General features: G+C 40.9%; 1 protein-coding gene across 1 annotated transcript in view; it reads left to right on the forward strand.

The window, feature by feature from the left end:
- LOC115359744 (semaphorin-3D) overlaps positions 1–26,835 on the forward strand; it is a 102,256-nt gene that overhangs the window by 41,049 nt on the left and 34,372 nt on the right. The window contains exon 3 of the mRNA XM_030052361.1: positions 4,486–4,759. Coding sequence (XP_029908221.1) covers positions 4,567–4,759 — 193 coding nt within the window. The 5' untranslated portion in view covers positions 4,486–4,566. The remainder of the gene's footprint in view (positions 1–4,485; positions 4,760–26,835) is intronic.

Here is a 26,835-nt window from a genome sequence, read left to right on the forward strand (position 1 = left end):
CTCCACTTCTCCCAGGAGTCCATGGTGTACCCGGCGGCAAACGTTCCGGCGGGGCCTGCTGTTGTTCATGCTGGTTCATTAGAAAGAATGTTAATTAATGTCATTAGTAACACCGGGGTTTACCTGCTACTTCATGTCCAAATGGCTGCTGTGAAAAAGGTTGAAGGATTTTGTTTCTTTTAAGACAGGTGGCAAGCAATATCTAACCTTTTTTCTCCAGTAACAACTACAATACTGCTTCAGACTTTACCAAGTGCCTTGTCATGTGAACATGAGATGGCTCAGTTCAGTCACTGTGACAAAAATAAAACAAAGGTGACATGTAGGTGAGGTGTTTACCAGGCCTGCTGCAGCCTATTTTCTCTTTTAAAGGGGAATTGAAAAGATGTATTATATTAAAAAAAGAACTTGACAAGGCCATGTGTTGTACCGCCTTATTACTGAGGACAAAGGAGTTGCTAGAATTTCCCTATATTTGACTAAATCTTCAATTTAACTAAATGTACCGTGATCACCTGGTTCATAGATTGTTATATAAAAATTATGCCATGCGGTGCCTCCTTGTTTAGCAGGTAAAGTTCAGGGATCTGTATCCATCCTCCGTCCTCGGCATTCTTTTGTTTTGGGATCATATTTCTGTCATCAGATAGTTTGAATGAAAATGCAAGAACGCACAAGAGCACAATGTGAGGAAGATGTTTTTGATGGTTATGTTTTATTTAATCATTCGATTCTAATGATCAGCTTGGTAAACCAACTACCATCCTGACCTGCAGGCGACCTGAGCGTGAAACCAAAAGGTTACATAAACACACACACACACACACACACCCTATTTTTAGATTGTGTTGACATGCCCCTCTCCACTAGCTTTTACCACATCCTTTAACACTGTTGGCATGAGTTTGTGTGTGTGTGTGTGTGTGTGTGTGTGTGTGTGAGAGAGAGAGAGAGACAGTGAGAGAGAGAGCCTGTATGTATGTGTTTGTGTGTATCCTTAGGTTCCATGAATGTGTGTGAGTATATGTATGTCATAAGTGTGCATTGTGTGTGTGTTTGTGTCAAGCCTGTGTATACAACTGTCCATGTCTGAACAGGAACCATTCAGAGACAGACAAAGAGAGAAATAGACGATGGGTTTCCTTCAGGTCTTTATTTAGACACTCTTGTCAACACAGTGTCTTCTTGAGACTCACATGCTTTTACACACACACACACACACACACACACACACACACACACACACACACACACACACACACACACACATAAACACACAGTATCTGACGAGCAACGAGTCAGATGAGCAGAGGAAGAGACAGTTTGTTCCTCGTCTGCCTCCTATGTTGACAGCTCTGAGTAGGTCGCTTCCTCGAGTCAAGTGTGAACCATAAATGAACAATAGTGATGTGAAACATGCGTTGTTGTCAGTGTTACAGTACATTCTGTACAAATGGCAAAACACTGCCAAAGTGACACTTACCTGCAGATTTGTTTTTCATTAAATACAGAATTGAGCACATATATTTAATGGTGTGTCCTAGCCTAACTACAGGGCTTGTTATTTTACCATAAGAAAGAAAAGTTATCAAGAACAAATGGCTTTAGATTCTGCAGCAGGACACAGATTCACGAAAGCATCATTCACTACCCAGTTCTTGCTAGACAGTCTATTTTCAGTGTAGCCTTTTACATGGCCTGATTCAATTTACTATCGACTGCACATTTTCTCTCTCATCCTCTTTTTGTTTCTTTATCTGTATGACGTAACCCACTACTGGACTGTTTGCACAGCAGCCATTTTGATATGGATAGCAGGGTAAACACATGTTACTAGTGACATGAATTTAGCTCTAACAGAGTCATGATCCTGTTGTTGTTCATGCTCACTGGAAAGGCTCTGCTGCACTTTAATAATGTAACACTTGTGTTAACCTGCTATTTCATGTCAAAATGACTGCTCTGAAAAAGTTCTATTACATCATGTAATGTTATCCCAACATTATGCTAGAAAGAAGGATGTTTCAACATGAACACAGAAAAAGATTGCTGAAATAAAACTCTTCCAGGTGATAGCCTATTGTTCAGGTAACACATCATCCTTCCATCTTGTTTAGGACCAGCGTTAGCACAAAAAGTGAAGCGGCAGCCAAGTTCCACCTAACTAACTGTCTTTCCTCTCTCAGCAGGCATTTTTCCAATTTGTTGAACTCTTTAAAACATGCTGACAAGAAGATATAGCCAGCCAGCTGCTGGGACAGAATATGATCCATTATGATAGGACATGATGAACTGGCCAGTTTCCCCAGGAAATATGTTTGCCAGTGCTAACTTAACCTGTATTGCCACCCCACCTGAAATAATCTTGTTCGTTTTGCTTTCGGTGGAGGAAGCTGACATTTACATGGTCTGAATACCATTTCAGATGATTTGCAACAGCGGCAAGTGAAGAGAAAACAAATAAAATATTCTGGCTGACACACTGAGTCATCGTATTTTCTTCTTTCCTCTTCCTGGCAAAAGCTAGGAGAGGGTCAGCAGTCAGTCTGAGCTAACAAGCTAAGTGGCTCTGCTCTCTCAGCAGGTAATTCCCCTACCTGTTTCCCAACCTAAACACTTAAAATTAGCCTGCCGCCACAAGAGCTCATGATAAATGGCGACAAATTGCCCTATTTCCCTTGTGACATTTACACAACCTCTCAGATTGATAAAGTGCATGTCTACTAGAGATTTTTTCAGGTGTTGCTTTACTCACTAAGCTCAAACCTAAAGTGCAGTTATGTTGAAATGAATCATAATCTGATTATCATGTTCCATTTGTGCATATTTGGATTAGACATTTATTCAAGCATCTGTCATCTTCTGGTTCCAAGTGTAGTTCGTATCAGATTCATCATCTCGTGTTTTATGAGGTGATTTTATATGCACTTTATTTCGGCATCTGATGACTACAAATCCAATCTCAGTCTGGTAAATAAATAATGTGTGAAATTCAGATTTTTGTCATGTTTATTAGGGACAAATGGGGCAGTTATGCCCTCACTCTGTCATTATTTGGGACTGCATGCCTAACTAAGTTATAGGTCCACTTGCAAATAGAAGTAGGCCTCAATGCTCAGTTTTTGTAGGGAGTTTGGTCTTTTTTAAATCACATGGCCAGCAAGGAATTTGACATGTGCATTATTTATGATTTAACCTGAGCTCTGGCTTCTCTCTGTCACTGTCTGTGTTTCTTGCTGTCTATCTGTCTCTGTCTTTCATTTACTTACTCCCTCCCTCCTTCTCTTTGCCTGTGTGTGTGTGTGTGTGTGTGTGTGTGTGTGTATGTGCGCGCGCGCGCGCGCACGCACATGCACATGTTTGTGTGTGTACTTGCATTTAGGAATGTTTTATAAATGAGACCCCTGGATATTGGGTTAGCCGGCCATGCCAAAAGAACATCTAGAAAAGTTTTCCCATACTAAGAGGCTGGTAAGCTCATTTGGTTGGCGTCAGTGTTGAGGGTAACTACAATCACATTACGTTTGTCTAACACAGTATGCGTTACTGTTCCTAAATTCAGTAATCACATTACAGCTTCTAATCGAACAGATAAGTTCCTCAATTATCTGAATAATGGGCGGATAGAAGAAATCATCAAACATGCCTTTCATGCACAATTGCACAACAATGGCCTGACCTCTCATGACTTTGGCTAGATATTGTGTGGGAGATAGCACAAAAAAGGCAGAGCAGCCTACAATTTTCTCTGAAATGCTTTTTGGGCTCGTTTTCACCAGCTTTGCTCTCGGCTTTGTGGATAATACAATGTTGCTGAGTAATGCATAAGTAATGTAATGAGTAGTGTAACAAATTACACTCCTCATAAACTCATAACTAAGTAAAATCATTTAAAGTAACCAGTAACATATACCGGGTGCCCTGGCAGCTCCCTGGACTTGTTGCCACTCTTGAGTCCTGATCACAGCCAGGATGCTGGGTTTGAATCCCACCTCAGGTCATTTGATGCATGTCATCCCCTCTCTCTCTCACTCCCCTGCCTCTCCTGTCTCTCTCTACTATGACTGTCAAATAAAGCAGAGATGCAAATGTTACTCAGAAAAAGTAATGTATTATACAATATTTTTTGAGCATCCAGTCACTGCCAATATGAATGTGAACATTTTAATGTTGAGTAATAAATTCATTCTAACCCCTGCCATCGACTTAATTCACTTTGGTCCATGCACAGTGCAGGTATCTCATTTATGATACTTTTCAGTTATAGGCTATAGATATAGGTGGGCTATGTGTCCAAATTTACAAGGGATACTGACCATGTAGAGCTTAATTTCCCAGCATGTAATAATTGGTTTGCAGTCCTGTGAAACATCTACAAATAAGGAGTCAGACATCTAATCTTGTACACCCCCACACTCTCTCTTTTTCTTCATTGCTCATTATAAAGGTTTATAACTTAAAGTTCATTCTCTCTCTGTCTTCCAGCCTGCTTCAGCCCAGAGTGTGATGTGACCAGCCAGACCGTCCTTCCATCTATCGCTCCAGAACAGTTAGGATCAAGCTGAGATGACAGCAATTTTTGCTGCAGCCCTGCAGGCAGGAGGCGGAGTCAGGTCCAGACGAGTGGAGTCTGTTCAGATGCTGATGGTCTGTCTCCTCCCCCTGCTGTGGCTGCAGCCTGCAGACTCTTTCTCCAGTGCTGCTTCTGATGTTAAAGCCTGGAGCCAAACAGGACCACGGCTTCAGCTCTCACACTCGGGTAAGAAACACAGCATAGAGTGTAAATCAGTGGCACATGCTGGAATTGACTCCCTGATTCCTTTAGATTACACCACAGGAAGCTATATTTAAGGCTGCTGTGCATGTGCCACCCAAAGGGCTAAACTGTGGTAACTCACCAACACACAAACCAGTAGAACCAATTTAAACAAATGCACACATGGATATGTTGCATCACTGTAACCATATCTGGCTCAGTATGTTCATTTTTGAAGACAAAATAAATCATTCTCAGAGAACTTACTCACTACTCACTCCAAAAAATGGTGATCCAATGAGAATTTAACTTCTCATGGTTAATCTGGATTAGATAGACTATATCTTAATCCATCTCATGAATTCATGCCTACTTCAGATGCTGTACACCCCACTCAGACAGCAACATAAATGATGAACATTATCAGATTTGGTTTCCTTGTAAACATTTTAAGGATAGCTTGAGTGTTTGGACACTGAAGAGGTGCGTGCCTGCTCATTAAGTCGTTTGCCTTTAGCCACGTGGGTCTCGCTTTTGATTTTTGCTGACTGACTCAGAATGAGCAGCTTACTGCCGGGAAGGCCTGGTCAAAAATAAGTGTCAGTTCCTCCTGGTTGATTCATCATTATCCCTCCAGGAACTATTAAACAAGTGTGACCCCTTGAGATTGAACTTGATCTGAGTACCATCTGTCTAATTTCATATCAGTATGTGTCTTTAACTTCTCTCCCTCCTTTTTGGATCAGTGTCTATTAGTTGGCCTCCCTGACCCAGTTCACAACACTGTGACCAAAGCATTGTATAAACTGGCTGAATTAGTAATGAAAGAAAGCTGTACGGTTGTTTCCTGCTTTTATGATGTATGGATTCAGGAAAGTCTGTATCGAGTTAAAGGTTGTCATCACTAAAATCATTTTCTCAGGGGGTTTATTGCTGTCGGAGCTTGAGAGAACTTTACAACACTATCATAAAGATCAGTGAAGTAACGTCTACTTGACACAGTATTCAAAGCAATCTGGTGCTTGCTGTCACCACAGTAATCTCCTCAAACATGCTGTAAAGTGAGTTTTCTTTTTCGTTTTCCGGAGTTTTAGGACCACTTGGAGTTGTTGAGCGGTGCTGGCAGCAGATGTAAAAGCAGCAGGACTGGCTAATATGGGAGATTAACAGATTAACAACATGGAAATGATGCTGTGTTGACAAGTGCTCAGATGCCCATAAATGTGCAATTACATTAATAGTACTGCCAGTGGCTAATTGTCATCATGAATGTTCAGGTTTAAGACTTATATGTAGGTCAGGCTCATTGTGACTGTAGTGTTGGCCCCATGTAGAGGATCCCCCTTGCAAAGAATTGTGGGTGCACAATAACTGTTGGCTCCTGACTCTTGGCAGCTGAGGAGCAACAAATGGTTGCAGTCTTATTTCATATGCCTTCTGACAGGCAGGAAAAGAACAGAGTAAGGATTTCCAAATAATTCAAAGCAAGCATGCAGTGAAAAGTGAGAACTGATCTGTAAGTATGGCCCCATTAACTTCATATTATACATCATAAAACACTTCATTTGGTTTGCAGAAATCCTTATCAACTTAAATTTTATCCAAAAGCTAAAACTGAGGGCTGTTTCAAGTCAATGCTAAGCAGCGCCCAGCTCCACTGCACGCACACTCCTACCCACTAGAGATGTTTTGTTTTGTGCATGCTTGCATTCCCCTTGGCAACCAACAACAGTGGTAAACCTAACAAGCACCTCCTCCTATCTAACAGCATGGTAATTAGTTCAGGGAGTCGGGATTGGATGTGTTGCAGTCAGTGAGATGCTTGTCAAGTGAGCAGTCTGAACCTCGCTGAATGAACAGCATTAGCGAAGCAGTGTGTCATAGAGTTACAGTTCTGTTTGTGTGCTTTTGCTGTTTTGCTCTGTGGTTTTACTGCGAGAGGGGAGGGCTGCGGTGTAACAGATTAATTGTGACCGGATTTCAACAATCACTTCAGCGCAAATCCAGCCCCCACAGCACGAAACTTTGAAAAGAAAATCAGAGTTTGATTGGGAGACACATGCCATAACTTGACATAAATTGGATTATATTTTGCATTTCATTTAATTTCCTAAACATTTAGCAGACATATTTTTCCAGCTGAATTACAAAAAGTTCAGTAGTACAGTAAGCTTCAGTTGCTCATTATAAACAACCAATACATAAGAAGCTAGAGCAGGGATACTCAAATACCTGAACCTGGGGGCCACTTTAGGAAAATGGAAAGGGGCCAGGGGCCAGTTGAAAAATAACAATTTTTAACATGCACACACACACACACACACACGCACTCACACCCTCTGGACCACCCTGGGACTTGAGGTGCTTCACAATGGTCTGTTTCCTCAGATAATCCACCAAGTACTGACACACCTTACGGAACAACACTCCCCCGCTCTCATAAACATCATTGGCAAATTCAGTGATTCGCCAATTTCGACATCTTTTAGTTGTTAAAACAAGTTGTTTTCTCCTCTGTTGTTCCACCTCACAACGTGACATTAGCCACAGACAGAGGGGGGAGGGCCGGGATGCGGTACACTGCAGCGGACACTGTTGTGTTCAAATTCCGCGGAGTTTTCGTCAGAGCCCCGCGGGCGCGCGTTCCATTCGGGCTGATAATATAATATCTTTATTACAACTTAAAAATAATAATAATTTTAATATTATTATTTTGTATTTTTTCATTTTATTTTTATTTTTGATTGATTGCTTGGGGTCCAGTCAAAATTGCATCACGGGCCGGAAGTGGCCCGTGGGCTGGATTTTGAGTATCCCTGGGCTAGAGTGTTAGTGGCTACAGTTCCCTGATAGTATTCTTCAGGTGATATCAAGGTAAAGGGTCCAAAGTAACTCATAGCAAACAGAGTAAAGTTATTCAATAAATTATGCTACTGAGTACAAATGGTTTTGGAAAGTAACTGAGTCACTCTTTGTATTTTTCTAGTTTCAGTTTCATCACTTTCTGTTGGCAGAGAAGTGTGTATATGTGTGTGTGTGTGTGTGTGTGTATGTATGTGCACTCAACACATCATTTCAACTGGATAAATACAGTGAATTAGTGGGGATGGGACTTTTCTCTGTTGCAGCTCCACTTGGTGATTTTGGCTGCTGAGATCAAGATGATTTTTTGTATAAAAAAAAAAAAAACTGCCTAGTGCACCTTTAATATTTCTTCTATCTTCTAAAACTACCATGATTCATTCTAATATTGTTTTACCAAACACATTCTGAGAGCAGGTGTCACTTTTCAAGTATCGGTTACCTCATTTTGCAGCAAATCTGTTCATGTCTTAGCACTGATGTGTAAAGCATTGCACTGTGAAATGAAAGAAACCCAGAACATGCATGGAGAGGTGGTGAGGTACAGCTGGAGCTGCTAGCAGTAGCAAATAAGCAGGACTGTGGTTTTCAAAGCAGTAAAATGAATGTTTGTTACTACACAGTTAATGAAGTAACAGCAACAGTAGCTGTCTTGCTGTGTTTGTAGCTGCAGGAACAGAAGTACGGAGACTGTTAATGTTTTATAGGGCAGATACTCAGACAGGAGCTTCAGGGGCTGCACACACACATGCACACAGACACACACACACACATACACACACACACATGTAGAGATTGTGTGTGCGTCACAGTTGACCCAGTGTCTGACCTGAGCAGGAATCCAGAGAGACCAGCCCTCATCCTGCAGGGAGACACACTCTGTTGGCCTTTAACCTGACCAGGGATGTGTGTGTGTGTGTGTGTGTGTGTGTGTGTGTGTGTGTGTGTGTGTGTAACTGAACAAACGTAAACAGACAAAAAGAGATACAGACACACAGACAAGATATATATATATATATATATATATAGAGAGAGAGAGAGAGAGAGAGAGAACTTAATATGAGTATGTGTATTTGAAAAGAGAATATACCCATATCTTGTGTGTGTGTGTGTGTGTGTGTCTGTGTCGGTGCGCGCGCGTGCATGTGTGTAAACTGTGTTTATCACCCTCAAATTTCCAATCTGCTCTTTATTATCTTCTAGCCTCTGAAAAACATTCACCAAGCATTCATCAACTTTGCTTACACACACACACACACACACACACACCCTTACAACTGTCACGGTCACACATAAATATCACAAATATCCATGCAGTCACACAGTAAACCAGATGTATGTGACACACTTACACGTGCATCTGTGGCTTTGAAACACTTAAATTTCCCAAATTTCAAGAGCCTTAAAACATTAAAAAGATGAAATAGACTGTAAATTGTCAAAGTTTTAATGTTTTCATTTTGTTATGCAACTTTATTGTCAATTCAGCTTCATTTTGAGTCAATGCAACTTTAAAATTACATGGTGGTACTGACAAAGTCTTTACATTCAGTAATATTTAGTTGTTCTAAAGTTTTAATTATAATGTTACCAAAACAAATCAAATGGTATTGTGTGTTTGAGCCACATGCATGTTCATACATGTAATTTGCCTGTGGTCACGTTTGCCTGTATTTTTAGCGGCTTCCTGTCTTCTGTTATTTTGGTTGTTACACTGGTCCTATACTCTGTATGCACATGTATGCACAGTCTCACACACACACACACACACACACACACACACACACACACACACACACACACACACACATATGTGAGTCATTGCAGTGGAGTGAGGAGGAGCATGTTTTCCTTACAGGTATCAGCATCATATTTTACAGGCCATAGGACAATAAGTATGATATTGGTATGAAGAATGTGTGTGTGGATAAGCTGTGAATTTTGAGAGTTTGGATCTGCTCTGCTGGTAAGTACAACATGAGGTAAGCTCTCACCGTTGTGTAAATATCTTTGAGACCTGGGTCAGATACGATTTATATTTCAGGCATTTTGGTGGTGTTCTCATACAGGCTCAGCATGTGCATATTGTGTAGAATGGACACACTCAGTGCTGGACACATAAATGGAAGGTGATCTGATATGATCTTATGTTGTATGTTGCTTCTTACATTAAAGTTTTATGTTCAGTTCAAACTGTAATATAATAAAATGTTAAAGTCTTCATTTTAAGCTTTGCCTTGATGGAAAAATTATCTATTTTACTTCATTCAATGTTTAATATCCTATTTTAATTGGGACATTAAACATAAAATTAACATGAAGATACGTTTTCAGTGTTCTGGACACAGTTGTTGGGGTCAGTTCGACCCTAGACTGTTTTTTAGCTGTAAAAACATAGGAAATGTCAACATTTTACACATATTTCATTTAGTTGTTTTGGATGACACTGAGGAGCTGTAACATACAATTTGCAATCTTCAGAAACCCCCCCTCAGCTTTATGAACCTCACCTAACAGAACCACACCTGTAGTGGTGCAAGAACCACTGTTTATGTGACATTTGAGAGGGGAAACATGAAGACTTTAATGTAGAAGTATGGGTGTGTGGACTGTATGTTTTATTTAAAGGGCTGTTTAGGTAGTCAACACAGACACATAAGGTATCTTACATGAACTAGGGTAACAATTTTAGTTATCATCATTTTCTGGAGGTTTAAATCACTGACCCCAAGGATAAAAAAAATGTCAATCAATTTGAAAATAACAGGAGATTTAAATTAACTGTTGGTAGTGATCAACATTGTTAATTATTTTGGCAAAAGATAACATGAGAATGAGAGAATCGGAGGTCACTTGTAATGTAAGAGGCAGTGATTACCTTCACCAACAAGGTGAAACTTCCAGCAGGGGGGTATGTCCATCCATCTGTCTGTCAACAGGATAACTCAAAAAGAACTGGACAGATTGCCATAAAACTGGTGAAAAGGTTTGTTCATGGACCAGTGAAGAAATTATTCAATTTTGGGACCATACACCCCCAAGCAGGCATGGCAATGGGCAGCATAAACCAGATGGTGCAAATGTATCCATGTAATGTCATGAAACCCAACAGGGAGGTCATCTCACATCTTTCTAAAATTAAACCTTTTCTTTTACCTCTCCATCTTTATCTGTTACCTTTCTCCTACTTTCTTTGTCAGACTGTTGTCCTATTTGTGCTCTCTCTCTCTCTCTCTCTCGCTGTCACACACATACTCCTACAAACACACACACACACACACACACACACACACACACACACACGTGCAGTCTCTTGCAGTAAGCGCTTTGACAGGAGTTTTTCCTGCTGTTAGTGTTTGATGGGGAGTTTTGACGTTGATGTGGAATAAACCCAAGAAAAACACGCTGACCTCATGTCTGACTGGGATGGGATGGGAACACACGCACACATACACACAAAATACACACACTAGCTATCTCTGTCTCTCGCTCCTTCACTCACACTCTCTCTCTCACATGCACTCACTCACAAAACCATTATTTTGATAGCTGGTCACACAGACAGATACAAAAACATGAACTGACATACACTTGTATGTACGTACAAATTTCCAATTACCATTTGGACAGCTGCTCATGCTCCACACATGCACATGCACACACACACTCATACACACACGTCCACACAGAGTAAAAGGCGCGTCACTCTATTTGTCATGACGGGTCTCATTATTAGATAAACTCAGAGACTCTTCACATGTTGCTGTGGGGCATCTGTCAAAGCTGATTCAATTCATTTTCAATAACAACTATTAGACGATGGGGCCAAGAATGTGACCTGTGTGTGTGTGTGTGTGTGTGTGTGTGTGTGTGTGTGTGTGTGTGTGTGTGCGCACCTCCCAGGAGGTGTTGCCTGTACCTTGTGGTGTCATGCAGCAAACTTTGACCCTTGACCCTAGAAAATGGATTTAGCGGGAAAGAAGAAGAATGGAGGAGAGGAGACGGAGGGGGGAAAAGAAATGAGACCAGCAGCAGGGAGGAGTAGAGGAGAAGAAACAGTAAAGGAGGAGAAGAAACAAAAAGAGGAAAAGGAGAGGTGGAGGGAGGGATGGAGAAATATGAGAAAAAGTGAAGAAATAAGGAGAGAGAGGGCAGGGAAGAGGTGATGGGACGTGAGGATTCAGGGAAGGAGTGAGGAAGGAAGGAGGGAGGGAAGGGAAAGAGAGATGACACATCGGGTAGAAAGGTTTCCTGAGGTTAATGAACCTGTCAACCAACAGAGAGAAAACAGAGCAAGAGAGAGAGAGAGGCACACACACACACACGGAGAGAGAGGGAGAGACACACACACACAGAGAGACAGAGAGACAGAGAGAGAGAGACGGGCGGATTGTTGTTAATTAGAACTGAGTGTCTTAAGGTTAAAAGAAGAGACAAAGAAGGAGAATAGTCAACAAAACGGCGAGTTTGATCATATTTATTTATTTACTTCCTTATTTACTTATTTAGCCATTTTTTCCCCAGGGTGGGTTTGCTGGGAAAGAGGGCAGAGGTTTTTGCTCCCTATTCAGTTAAAAACCTTTTCATTGCTTCAAAGGCATAAACAGCACATAAGTACATAGACACAAACAACAACAGGTTGTTTTTGTTAGTGTTATTGTCACTGTTGTTGAGACACTCTGATCTGTGGGGTGTAGGGAGGGTCTGAGGGGAAACCTGGCTTTTGGGTTAGGGGTATCCGGGTTGTATTTTATGGTAATGTATGTTGTGGATTGTCTTATTTATTGTTTGTTTGTTTGTTTGTTTGTTTGTTTTTGTGGACCCTAGGGAGAATAGTTGTACCCTGGTAGCAACTCATGAGGATCCCAACAATCCAATGAACAACAAAGCTCACAATAAAAAAACTTAGTTTTAGATTTAGATTCTACATTTAGTATTATTATTATTACAAGTTGTACTACTAGTAGTAGTGGTAGTAATTGTAGTATTACTATTATTGTTAGTTACTAGTGGTACTAATACACTGTCACAACTACTAATAACTTAGAGAGAGAGAGAGACAGAGAGACAGAGAGAGGTCTGCTGGTTAGTGTTGCACAGCAGGGAGCTGATAGATTCAACTCATGGCCAGATAAGTAACAGTGATTAGAGACAGCTGTAGATAAAAGCTTGTAGTTAAATGTGATAGAGATAACAGATACTTACATCACACACACACACACACACACACACACACACACACACACACACAAACACACACGCTCACGCTCACAGGCACACACAGAATTTGACCCGAAGACACAACAGTAATCACCCTCCCCTCTCATTCCATCTTTGTATTCTCACATCTTTGTGTTCTGTCTGAGAGAGTAACAGACCTAGCACACACACACACACACACACACACACACACACATGGTTACCTCAGGTCCTGGCTGCAGCAGGAACTTTTTATGTGTCTTACTTCACACACACTGTCAGATTTGACTTTAGAGGTCAGAAGACCTTTTACCTTTCTGATGCACGTCACTGAGTTCAGGAAGTACAGGGAGGGAGGGGCAGCTCTTGGAGGAGTGAATGGTTGTTTCAGCACCTATACTAGTGCACTGGAGTAATTAGACACACACACACACACATTCTCTCTCTCTGTTCTGCTTGACTTAGTGTGACACCTCGATCTGTTTCACCTCTAGTGTTTACCAAACAATCTGTAACACTTAAACTCCTTCAAAGGATATGTAATGTGTGTGTGTGTGTGTGTGTGTGTGTGTGTGTGTGTGTGTGTGTGAGTGAGAGAGAGAGAGAGAGAGAGAGAGAGAGAGAGTGAGAGAGAGAGAGAGGAAGAGAGAGAGAGTGAGTGAGTGTGTCGGGCTGCTTTATAGTGTGTAATTGCTGCTCCGTTTTTCCTGAAGTTAGGGAAGTTCTGTACTTGTAAAGCAGGAAATGTTTTGTTTTTCTGAATACTTGTTACTGTCGCCAAGGAGATTATGTTTCTGCCTGTTAATTAGTTTGTCTGTCCGCTTGACTGCATATCAGCAGGGTATCTCAAAAACCTATGAACAGATTTCCATGAACATTGGTGGATATATTGGCTTTGGACCAAGGAAAAATTGATTCAATTTTGGTGGTGATCTGGATCTGGGATTTCTGCCAGTAGATGATTATCATTTTTGTTTTAGCCCTGACTGTAAAACTAACAGATATGGAGACTGTTGGTCACAAATCCTTCAGGTACATTTATATGTCCAAGAAGTCATTAGACTTAAATTGAAAAGATAGGAATGATGGTCTCAAATGTAATAGGGTGAGGGTTGAGCTCTTTGGGAGGCTTCTATAATGACTTTAATGCTCACACACGTGTCTCCTTATGAAAACATCTCACCAGTTGTGGCTGGGAGAATAGAAATAGGTCTTATTTAGTCCAGATCCAAATCAAGTCACATGTCAAGTCATGGTCTGTCCATATGTCTGTCCTTTCAACTGCTGCTAGACACTGGAAAATGAGAAGTGACTCAAATGGATGCAATGGTTTTTCTTTAGCAGACCCCTTTCTTGATTTTGTATTTTCATCCCAATGTACCCTTAGTCATTTGATTTCTGATTCTGCAAACGGGCTCCACAGCAACTTCTTCAGGCCGCAAAACACGACTCATCCTCCTGGGAGCCGCAGTCACCATCCATAGAAATAAAAAAAGCGACTTTTGCTATAGAGAGTTAGTGTGACCAGACTTCTTTAGTCTCAAACACAGACACAGTTTAAGTGCACTGTGCCGTAGGGCGCAGATTTATTTGATTCATAAGTAGTAAAGATTTCATGCAGCCTGTTCACGGTCTGGATGTTAAAAACATCTTAATATTCCAGTGACAGGGCTTTTCTTCCACCACCTCCTGCAAATGCCATAACCTAAACACACATTTTATTGACAAAATACTATTTTTTTCAATTATTTTTATGTATTTTGACATTTTAATGCCTGAAACAAATGTAGAACTTCGTCTTTTTGTGGGTGCAATGTAAGTTTTAGGCAGCATTGTTATAGTGCTGCCTCTGCCTGGTGATTCCACAATGGACAAGAAGTAATTCCAGCCATTCAAAGCTTGCAACTTATTTATAACTTTTTTTTTTTTTTTTTGAGACTACAGGAATAAACATCTCCAAAATGATGTTCAGAGAGCAGTTACATCCATTCAAGTCAATGATGAGGTTTCAAGTCATTTACTGTTTAATGCTACCTAACGAACTACTAACTGGTTATGTTAACTCATCAAATCATTAAGTGTTAAGACAAGAAAAGAAAAAGACATTTGCCTGTTGAAAACTTTGCATGCAGCGATCAGAGGTTCTTACACCACACAACCAGAACAGATGGATGCATCATCCAAGAGCAGGCATTTGAGATAGGAGTGGGAGAGGGAATATAACAGACTATAACAGAGGAGAGTTCATCAACCTCTCTGTCACTTCTCCCCAAATGCAACATGACAGAGAAAAAAATGGGTGGAATGTTCCAGGGTGGCCTGTGGTAAGAGACCGAGATTTCCTAAGGACCTCATAGTGATAAAAATGCTGTTTTTGCTTTTTTTCACACACACAAACACACACACATATTCATATATTACCACCCACAGCGAGCCTTCTCACTCATGAAAAGAAGCCTGCATTGACAACACTTGTCCAAAAGTAGTTTGAGAACTCTTGAAGGGCACCCCCTTGTAATTTTGGCTGTGTGTAATTTGCCGTGGTCTTTGGTTGGAATGAATACTAGTTACAAAGAAACATGACTGAAAACCACTCTCCAAATTAATCTATCTCTGCGCCGTCTCCTCCTCCATCCCATTCCTCTTCCTTCCTCTCTTCTCGGTTTTGTATTTATCAAAGTGTTTGTTGTCCCATTTAGGAAAGAGTTTTGCCTGCCATCTCATGCACACAACCAGTATATGTGATTAATGTATCTGCTATCAGAGGCAAAAGAAATGGAACTTAGTAGTGCACTTTGAGCCCACAAATTAACCTGAACTTAGGTTAAACACTGAATGCCACTGGGTAGGATTTAGAGAGAAATCTGCTGGATTGCTTGAGGAGAACCTGTTTTTACTTTGCACATACGTTATCCTAGTTCAGTTATTCTTGGCACAGTTTGAATTTCATGTTAGTTTACCTAGTTTATAGTGCTATTATTGGCTCTTATCCTTCAAATGCACATAGACACCATGGACCAAGGAGGGAAAACTACTAACATCTTTGTTGTTACAGTAAGCAACAGTGTTTATAGGGATTCATTTGTGGGCTGTTTCTTAACCAAGGTCATTTCCCTTGGCCCCCTAGTCTTTTCTTTTTATTTGTTATCAATAACTACCAAGTCAAGATGCTTCTGCGTATCAGTGTTTTTCATATCAATGTTCAAATCTGTTGATGTTTGCATGCAGTTTATCAGCTGAGCCATGAGTCCTTCTCTATGGCGTTTTGATAACGTCAGCGTCCAAGCTCGATGGCTGCAGTGACCCTGATGTTATTAATCAGTCAGCAAACTGGGTTAATGTTCCCGAGATGCTCTTACATGTATCTCTTGAGTTCATCCTCTCAAGCTCTGCGGTCACACTATTATCTATTAGTGTGTGATTTATCTTCGTCAGTGATGTGGGTCGCACCCTCATGTCATAAGTAAGCTATGGTTATAACACTGTGATTTATAACCTTGCTGTGGGAGCTCTCCTGCTCATGTAATTTTTGACAAAATGCAAGTATATGATTTATGATTCTGTTGGAGTCCTATGACACATGTGTTTGGTCATAGGAGGGTTATGGCTGTTAGATGATAATTCTTCAATTTGCTAACACGGGCTGTGTCATGAATCTACTAGGTCATTGTTTATCATTTTTTAATGAGTTGAGCTGTACCTTCTAGTGCTAAGCAGATTGTGATCATATATTAAATAAGTGTTTTTTCACTAAGTGGTCACCACCCTTTTGAGCTGTGAAATAGGTCTCTTTCTTGTGGAACAGAGTTATACTGCAGTATGGATGACTGCTTGCAGACAAGACAAAATATACTCACTATGCCTTAAAATCTGTTTGGTGCCAATGAAACAACCAATCACCTCAAAGAAGCGTCGCTACCTCAGTCCAATCACGTTTGCTTTCCCTCCTATGAAAAGCAACCTAGCTGACTGTAGCTCTGGTTCTTCAGCTTAGTTTCTTGTAGCTAGACTGTTTCTGCCTGGCCCCCCGTATGAGTAAAGAAAAGCATTTGTTCCAGTGCCAGTGTAAGATTAATTGACTCAGTTGATGACCATGTAAGGTAGGTGACCACTAATGGACATTAGTTTCATGAGGCAAACTGGTGCTTCAATAAACAGGACTATCTCAACCCTCCTTTTTGAGACACTTTAGATGCACCCTGTTCAAATGAAATCCCAGTGTTAGATATGGACACTTCTTCATGCACAAGAGGAAATGAATCAAAACTTAACAGTGAGAGGCATCTGTCTCTAAACAGCAGTGAATAGCTTTGTCCACAGAACGACGGACCTTTGCTTGACCCCTTGGTATCCGTTGACATACAGCGATATAAAGCAGCAGGCCAACATTAGCATATTGAGTGCAGTTTACTAATGACACCTTATATGATTTCTGGGCAGTTCTATTTACACATTTGGATTTAACAGCAAAGATAAGAGAGAGAGAGAGATGGCATAACATGTGACAGCTCCTCAGCTGAACTCAAAACCACAATGCAGGGAGTAAATAACTGTACTTTAACCAGCCAAGCCACCAAGACGCTCCACTCACTTTTTAAGTATTAGTGCATGATTTGTAACTTTGTGATGAGTTGCAGCTTATCTGGTAAACATGTTTTCTGCTGAAGATGATTTGTGGCTTCAGTTTGAGGGAGAGGTTGTGTTTGTACCTCAAACCTTTGGTTTGGTCACCAGAGGCAGCTGAAAGCAGGCAGGCCTCAATTTAACAGAGCACTCTGTGTGCATGTATCTCTATGCACCATACTTCCATTCATTTGTACCTGGGTGTAGGTCAGAGTTTATCACATAATTGCTCCATTTCTCCTCTATAATTCTTTCCTATTTGATATTGTTGGCCAAAAGTTTTGAATTTGGTATTTGTTTGTCCAGCAAGTTCACATTCTCAGTTTTGACACAGTTCCATCGACCAAGAAAAGTATCAAATGTACTGGAGATTTTCATTTTATAATCCGTTGGCTCTGCTGTCTACACTCTTGTACCTGGCTCCAGGTCAAAGGTCAAAGGTGGGATGAGGTTTATTGTTGATAGAAAGTTTTGAGTTTGGTATTTTGTGTGTTCTGTTCATCCACAGTCTCAGCCCAGTTTGATCTCAGTTTATTTTCTGAAATAATAATTACCCAAGTTTTGATGTCAGTCCAAAAATCTCTGATTGTCACACGCAACTGAGTTCATTGCAGAATGGAGTCCAGAGATTCTGGCCAATCACGTTGGTGGAACCTGTAAGAGAATCCCCCCCAGGGACCAATCAGACAACAGATGGAGTATTTACAGTATCTAGATACGAATCAGCAACAGAAGGCGAAGGAAGACCATTGTTTAGGTTGGGAAAATGAGCGGAATGGCATTGTGTTGAGATGGAGAGATATCAGTCTGCCAAATGGTGTGTTTGTGTGTGTGCTTGTGTTTGTGTGTGTGTGTGTGTGTGTGTGTGTGTGTGTGTGTGTGTGTGTGTGTGTGTGTGTGTGTGTGTGTGTGTGTGTGTGTGTGTGTGTGTGTGCACGCATGTGTGTAATGGAAAAATATTGGCAAAGGTATATGTGACTGCAGTGTTGGGGACAGTACTTATGAACTGCTTCATTACTTTTACAAAATAGTAACTAGTCACTATTAAAAGTAATGCATTACTTCCAACTTACTACATATAAACATATGGCTGTTGCTGTTATCCCTCTTATTTAATAGAAATCACCATTAAACACACAATCTCCAGTTATCTATAGAAAAGATCAAGGTGGTTTTATTTGATTTTGGCGTCACTGACACAGTGTACAACACACTAATAATCCAAATATTTACAAATTGTGAAATTTAACGTCCGTTCCGAAAGTCTTGCCTGTGAGTTTCCATCATGCACCAGCTGCAGCCCAAAGAAGGGTCTGCACTTAACATCATCATGTAGCACAATACTTTCTTAAATAGGGAAGATGTATGAGAATTGCTGATAAAGTGCTGTGTAGCTGCCCTGTATCAAGGTCCTCAGTCTGTAGCTTCTCCAGCAGAGATCCTCATTGGCATCAGTGATAGACTGGGAACACACACCGCTCAGCTCCCTGACTTTCCCTGGATAAATGAAGTTAAGAAAACATTTTCAGTGTTGTGGAAAACTTGGACTATATTTACTGCTCTCTGTAACATCAATTGAGCAGACATGACTTCACTGAAATAAATTAATTGCCTTGTTTATGTCTTGAAAACTTGTTTTGTGTATCTGGAAAAAAAAAAGTTTTAAAATTTCAAAAAAAGATGGAATCTTTTGTGAGAAAAAAGGCTCAGAGATGTACTTAAAACCAAGTGATCGTAAAACAGGGAGGTGAAATCTTGCAGCAGTGTAACTGTATAGTTGAACGTACACAGTATTGCCAAGACATATAATGAAGTGGACCATTGTGAATATGCATTCTTTAGAATAATCTTACAGCTATGCTCCCCTAACAGTGCTGGAATTTTGGAAATTGTCTCAAATCAAAAATAAAACGGTACTGCCAAGCCATATATCCAATTAAGTATGAATTCTTGAGCTTAATATTACATGTGTATCCCCTCAGCAAAGATGAAAATGGCACTCTGTGGAATAGGCAGACCAGGTGAATCCACGTAAAAGCCATTATATTAATTTCACATATTAAACCCACTGCAGTCGAGAGAGGAGGCAGATTGTAGAGAGGGGATCGAGCACTGGTGGTTCTGCACAAATGGCAACAATAGGGACATTTCCAATATTCTTCTACAAGATTAAAGTTCAAATCTGAGTGTAAAGCTGCACTGAGCAACAGTGGAACTGGGACTACCACATTTGAATCTCTGAATAGCCTCACTGAGATTTACAGCGCAGGGTCATGCGAGGCCACAGTGGAGCCTTGTATTAAGCTCATATATTGTCTGTCTGCTGAGGCTGAGGCAGGAGACAGAAACAGAGCAGATATTCATAAAATAGAACAGGATTGCCCATCTGGGTTTAGATTGCATCCCTCATCCTGTTGATGTTCATGTTGTTTTGGTGACTCAGGTATGTAGGCTATCATAGAACCTTGACGTCAGTGGTTTGAATCTGGCTCTCAGACGTGGCCGCCTGTTGTATCAATCTCTCTCTCTCTCTCTCTCTCTCTCCCTCTCTCCCTCTCTCTCTAATTTTCTCTCTCTCTCTTGTTTTGGTTCAGTGTGAGCAGATAATTCTTGGTCTGTATATTGTATAACTGAAGGATCCCACTGTGGGATCACTAAACTACTACTACCCCTGTTAAATCTTCACTCCCCCCTCTTTACTGTTATCTTGTACTATGTAAACTTACATAAATCAGATATGCCATAAAGTCTTTTCAAAAAGAAAAACAGGGCTTGTACTGAAACGGGGCTTAGATACAGTTTTGCTGCTGTGGTTTTGACGCTAATGCTCCTTACTTGCAAATTTGCAGCTGAAATGCTCAGAGTCTCTCAGAAGTTCGTGAAAGCAGAGCGTACTATGTTGTGAACAAGATGATTATAGAACAGCTAGTGCCGCCAGCACAATCTGATTGGACAAGAGGTGTTCCATGATACAGTGTAACAGACTCTGGTGTTGTACTGTTGTGTGTCACTCTGCTGTGCTACTGTTCAGTAATGACTGTTAACTGTAGTTACACCTGGGATCTATGTTGTAACGTTAACAAACTTCACACCGCATCAGCACAAAGACGGACACGTTTCTAAAATAAATGGAGTTAAATCATGAATATTCATCAGAGGATGACGTGGGAGGACGAAAGCGTTTCTTCCTTTTTGCCCCCCACTGGTGACTAGCAGCGCCCCCTGCTGTTGACCAGAATTGCTGCCTCCCAGTTGTTGGTTTTGGTTGTGTTTCTGGATCAGGAAGCGCTTACAGGCAGTTTTCAGGGCAAGAAAGTAGCATGAGCGGACGCTACACTGGAGCCCTCCAGGCAAGCTAGCCAGTGGTCAGCGTAGCCTTTGTAGTTTGTCACGACCCGATCCATCCCGATCCATCCCTCCTGCCCGATCACTAACGTCACTGTGCTGGTGCACCTCAAAGAGCCACAGTAAAAGTTAAAGAAATCATTTAGCCCAGTGTTGTATGGTTGTGTCAGTAACACAGTGAAAAACTTGCATTTGTTAGCTACAGTTAGCCTTGTCGGTTAAATCTAGGCTTTTTAGCTAAAGCTAATCTTTATAGTTTAGGTTATTTTTTTTGTTTGTTTGTTTAATTAGCTTATTAATCTAATTAGCTTATGAAACTCATGGACTCAACCTTCCTGCGTCCAATTTGCTAAGCACCTGAAAGGAAAGCTGTCTTTAGCTAACAGGCTTAGGTTTCACTGATTGAGGGTTGATCAGATCAAATTTCTGTTGCACATGCTCAGTACTGACTGATTTTTGACCGAGCTTCTTATGATGGTGGAGCTGAAAAATTGATTGAATAAGTAAATCATAATCTGTTGTCTATGGCATAACTTGTAGAACTGCTGTAGAAAAGCAATATTACACTCGAGGCTGTGTTGTTATGATAAATATCATCACAGTTGTGGTAATCCTCAGCACTCGGCCTGCGTTCTGCCTGCAACCAGATCACAGTGGTGATGATATTCAGTATAACAGCACTTCCTCTTGTGTGATATTGCTTCATTGTGGTAAGCAGATTACATTCTTCTTGAAAAGACTGAGACAACAGCATAAGTGGACTCATCATTTTCCAAGCATTTGTCACATAAATAATTAGGTAACAGTTCAGTTCAGGCTTGGCTGGTTGCTCCATTTAACTGATCTGTTCGAAAAAGCTTTGAAGTTTTAGTTTGTCCTCCAAATATTGAGAGTTGATATATTAAAAGTCTGCAGTTATCAAAGTCAAGGTTCAAAGAGATTCTCTCTGACTATGACATAGAGCATTCAGCTTTGTATTCAAACCTCTTGTGTTCAGCTCTTTTATCCTCTGCTTGGAAATACTGAGGCTTGAGAGGAAAAAAGGAGTGTGGAGCAGAAATGAAGAGCTGATATGGAGCTGAAAGTGAGGTTGATGCCGTGTTCAAAGCCTCTCATAGATAAATCATCAAATATGAAGAAAGTATTTCCATCAAAATCAAATTATTTCCTTTTTTTTTGTAGGTCAAGGGGTTAGAAGCAGACCAGAGGGCTCAATGGGTTTTCCACTGACAGACACACATTCACAGACAACACACACACACACACGAACACACACACACGGACACACACACGGACTCTTGGACGCAGAGAGCAATGAACCAAGGCCAAGATTCAACATAAACAATTAAACGATTAGGAAGAGTGTAGACAAGTGGGATGAGTGCGTATGTCCATGTGTGTGTATGTGAGTGTGTATGTGTGTGTGTGAGTGAGACATAAACTTGTTGCTGTCTCTGATGGAGACTGTGGAAGGAGAAATGGAGGCACACTCTGACATTTTAAGAGATGTCATCATTCTCTCTGTCCTTCAGATAATCTTTCTCCTCGTTCATCTTGAAGAAGAGAAAATCATTTGCCACATGCAGTTAAATACTGTATCTAACATGAACCATCTGCAGGACCCTGTAGCTGCTAAACCAAAATCTTTTTTTTTTTTTTTTTTTTGATGTAACACAATAGTGATTCAGTCTATTGCCAGTTCATGATATCCCTTTGTTTTTACAGTTGGAATAAACAGAAGAGCTGGGTAGTTAGCATGAGCAGCAATAGCCACAATGACTGAACAGACAAAGAAAAGAGCGACACTCAAACTTCATCATAAGAAAATCCAAGTCCTGCCCACACTTTGATTGGCAGGTGATCTCTGGGAAGTGCAGTGCAGCAACACACCAGTGCTCAGCATGTCAACAAAACTGAAAAAGAAAAGCTTAATACCTTTAAAAAGCTGTGAACCAATGTAACATGAATGCAGACCACACTCTGCTTTGTTGTATAAGAGAAAGGCCTGGTTAATGACAGCTCATAGACTGTTCCCTCAAATTTTAGCGGATTTTCTTTTACTCACTATGTGTTTTCCAGTTTTTGTGAATTAACAGCAGCTTCATGAGGCTCTGCTTTGTGCCTGTTATGGTCGCTTTATAGCCACTGAATCCCTTTTCTCTCTTCTCTTTATCAAACTGTAGATGACTGGCAAGCTAAATTGGCCACTCACCACTGCCAGTCTGTGTGGTCCTCCATTTTCATGTTCAGTTGCATGGCAACAACTGTAAATAAAGATGCTGATTAGCTTTTAACCCATTCATTTAAAACTCCTAATTTGAACTGGAGCAGAATGGAAAATAATGAACGAAACTAAAGTGGAAGGGGCAGGACAATGTCTGTCCAGTCTTGTCTTTTTTTCTATTTTTTGTCTCCTCCTGTCTAGTTTTCTATATTCTGGATCAGAGTATGTGATAAAGGTGAGGTAGAAAGAGAAAGGAGAAAATAAGACTAAGGAAGAGGGAAGAAAAGGTGTTGAGTTTGTCCTTTTTTGCTTCCTTTTTTCCATCTCGTTTCTTACAGTTGAGATCAGAGGGTGTGAATGAAGGGGGGGGTGGAGAAAAAGAACAGGCGGGATGATGGGAGAGAGGTAAGGGGAAAATGTGAGGTAGACAGGAGTTAGGGGCAGGAAGGAATTTTGGGGTTGAGTTTTTCCCACTGAACCTGAAACAAAGAGAGAGAGAGAGAGAGAGAGGTATAGTTAGGAATAAAATGAAAAGAAGGTAGAGGGAGGCAATGGGGGAGGTTGAGGAACGAGGCCATGTGAACAATATCAGAGACAAGAGCGACAGACATAACGAGAGAGAGAGAGAGAGAGAGAGAGCAACATGGACATAGCCAGCCTCTTTCCCTCCTTTACCTTTTCCATCTCTTCTGGGAAGCTTTCATGTGGCTCAAGTGGCACACAGAGGTCAGACAAAGGCATGCATTATAATTTGCAACACAGTATCTTTTGAATGATTTTATAAATAGCATCATGATTTATTTATTTATTTATTTTTTACATTAACTTTATTATTTACCATCCCAAGGTTACTAGTTTCAAAACTTTAGTCATTTGCAAATACAAATGATTAAATTTGCATAAAGGGACAAGAAATAACAGTCCTCAGCTAGCTTCAAACAGCATGGTAAGATTCATGCTGAAAGCAATTTATAGCACTAGCTAGCTAGATACACCTTAAGATTTGAATGAGACTACTAGCATGTTTTTGGTGCAAAAGAGTCCCAGTATAGGTTTTCTTACAAACAGATCATTGTTTTTCTAATGGTCAATAAAGGAACCACTTTATGGTCATCTCATCTTGGCTGGAGGTTTCTCTTATACAAAAATATTGGACATTCCTCAGCCAGTATGAATCAGGTGTTCCTCTAGAAGGCAGATATAGTTGGTGTGATGGAGGAAAGGAAGATAGAAATTACAGAGGGATGACTGAACGGAGGGATGGAGGGCGGGCAGTGTCTAAGAGGGTTAAGCTAAAAAAAATAGTCACCCCTTGCAAGTTATTGATACTCTGAAATTGAGGACTTTGACCCAAATTGGTCGATGTCCTTGACCTCGTCCCAGTGTTACCTAGCAGCCTGCTACTGGATCCGTTATGAAAAACAAACAGTCTCCACCACCCAGACCAGGAAGTGTTTTGACTAGGCGAAACATGAGCAGTCTTGGAAAGTAAACCATCTCCAAGCTTCAATCAGTCAAACTTTATTTACATAGCAGGTTTCCACAGTCCAGAGACTGACTGCAACAGTAACATGGCAACATCTGGACCACAGTGGAGCTCGTAGTTAGCAAACTCACTCACTATTCAATATAAGTTAATGCCAGTTCAGATGACGTTACGTCTGCTCTTCATTGTGCAGTAAAGAAAATGTGTTTCTTTTATCATCTGAGTCCTTCAGATCAGAATGTGGCAGATGTTAATTTAAGACTAAAGAAACTTTTGGGAAGCTGTGGCCGGATGTGCCCTGGCAGCACTGTCAAATAACAGCACAAAGACCTGAGACATTGCTACCTGACTTCACTGGAATAACAAACATTAGAGTCCAGTTTCAGACTTCAACAGGGATTATGTGTCACTCCATACCCTACTCTTGTTACCAGGACAACAACAAAAAGGATGTAGCCTTGAGGAGCACTTGGTAATGCTGAGAATGTGCAGCGCGGTGAGCCAGCAGTTAAAAAGTCTGTCCAGTAATAGAAAGGTATCACATGTTCATCAACAATCATAGGTCCTGCCGATGTGTCCTTGAGCAAGACACTGTACTCATAGTTGCCCTCTCAGTAAAAATTGGACAAGACAGATTTAGTACCACCTATAAACAACAAAAACACCAATCTGTTATGATTTTTCATTTATTGCTTTCTTTTCCGAGAGGTTCCCAAAGAATTTTGAATTTTAATTGGTGATTTTTCTTCACTAGACACAATGGCATTAAGTTACATGGTTTATATTTAGGTTCCTCAAAGTGTCTTTCATTGTTGCTATACATATGTACATGAGTGAATCCATTGGTACATCTAGCTGCCAGTTTGTGGCTAGTCTGGCTCCTTGGTTTCAGTGCAGATTGCTAATTACCTTTGTCAAAGTGAGACAAATGTGGATCATTTCCATAATGCGATGGGTGCCTGGTGAAAAGAACAACCTCAAAAAAAAAAAAGTTTTTCAGAATTTGAGGCATGCATATACACTCAAAAATGTGAAGTTCAGGCTATCCACTGTGAAGCAGGACATTAGTGAAAAGAGCATAAAGAGCATGCACACGTGGTTAACCTTCCCTGGGTAAATAAAGATAAAAAAAAGACAGCTCCTCGCCACTAAAGCAGAGCCAGTAATGGAAACAACCTGGTTTAAATGTCCTTGAAAGCCATTTTGGTCTCACGTGACACTCTTAATGTATCGAGCCACAGGAGACGACCACTAGCAGCGTTTTACTAGCAGGGATTTTACTCTTCAAGTGCTCTGATAGTCTTTCAGGGCTCAGGGAGGGTCATACACTTAACTGTGGTGTATACAGATTGTTCTAGAGATACAACCTCCTGCAGCATGCCCTGCACGGCTTTCTGGTGCTTTTCCCTCTCTTACATTCACACACACGTACACACACAGATTCCCCCACTTTCTTTGTTCTTCGTTTTGTTTTTGTTTTTTAAAATCTGTATTGCCTCTCGCTCTCTCTCCCTCTCTCTCTCTGTCTTCCACCTCTCTCAGCCAGGAAGAGCCAGCCTCTGTCAGCTGACTGCTGGTTTGAATTTTAGAACTTGAATTTCTCTGTTTTGAAAACATCCCTTGTGACTTTTCCCAGGCCTACAGTTCTGTATTTTTAAACTCACGCATGGAATAGTTGACATAATTATATTTACCCCTTAAATTTGGTTGTTTGCCCTCTCCTACACCCCCCACATCCATTGGGTTGTATAGGATCGGGAATCTCTCTCAATTGTAAAGCTTTAATTTTCTTCTGGTAATCGCAGTGGTTTCCACTAGATGCCTCGTGGGAGGTCGATAATCTGAAATGTCTCCTATTAGTGTCAATGCAAATTATAGTGTGTGTGTGTGCGTGTGTGTGTGTGTGTGTGTGTGTGTGTGTGTGCTTGTGTGTGTGCGTGTTCATGTGTCCGCACTCCCAGGCTTATACTTGTGCATTTGTAAAAGTATGTGCATTAACCATCCATTCCCCAGCAGAGCGGGGGTTATGCACAAAGACAGATCCCAGTGCAGATGGACAGAAATGTACTCTTCACCATCCTCCTCTGTTTCCTCCTCACACGCCAGGACTGCTGTGGTTTGGTCTCTATCATCCTGCAGCCCTGCTTTCATTCTAATCCAAAACCTTCAACACATGAACTGTGAAATGCTTCACTCCACCTCCGGCCCTCTGTAAGTGTTAGCACATGCTAACTCAGGCAATGTAGTACAGCCTTTCTGTGGAGTCTCACGAAAGTCTCATGAAAGTCACATTGATGTAAGGTTGGATATAATGGCAAATAAAAATCTGAACCTGAACCT

The sequence above is a fragment of the Myripristis murdjan genome, chromosome 5 (assembly GCF_902150065.1).
Source record: "Myripristis murdjan chromosome 5, fMyrMur1.1, whole genome shotgun sequence".
In the NCBI taxonomy this organism is placed as follows: domain Eukaryota; kingdom Metazoa; phylum Chordata; class Actinopteri; order Holocentriformes; family Holocentridae; genus Myripristis; species Myripristis murdjan.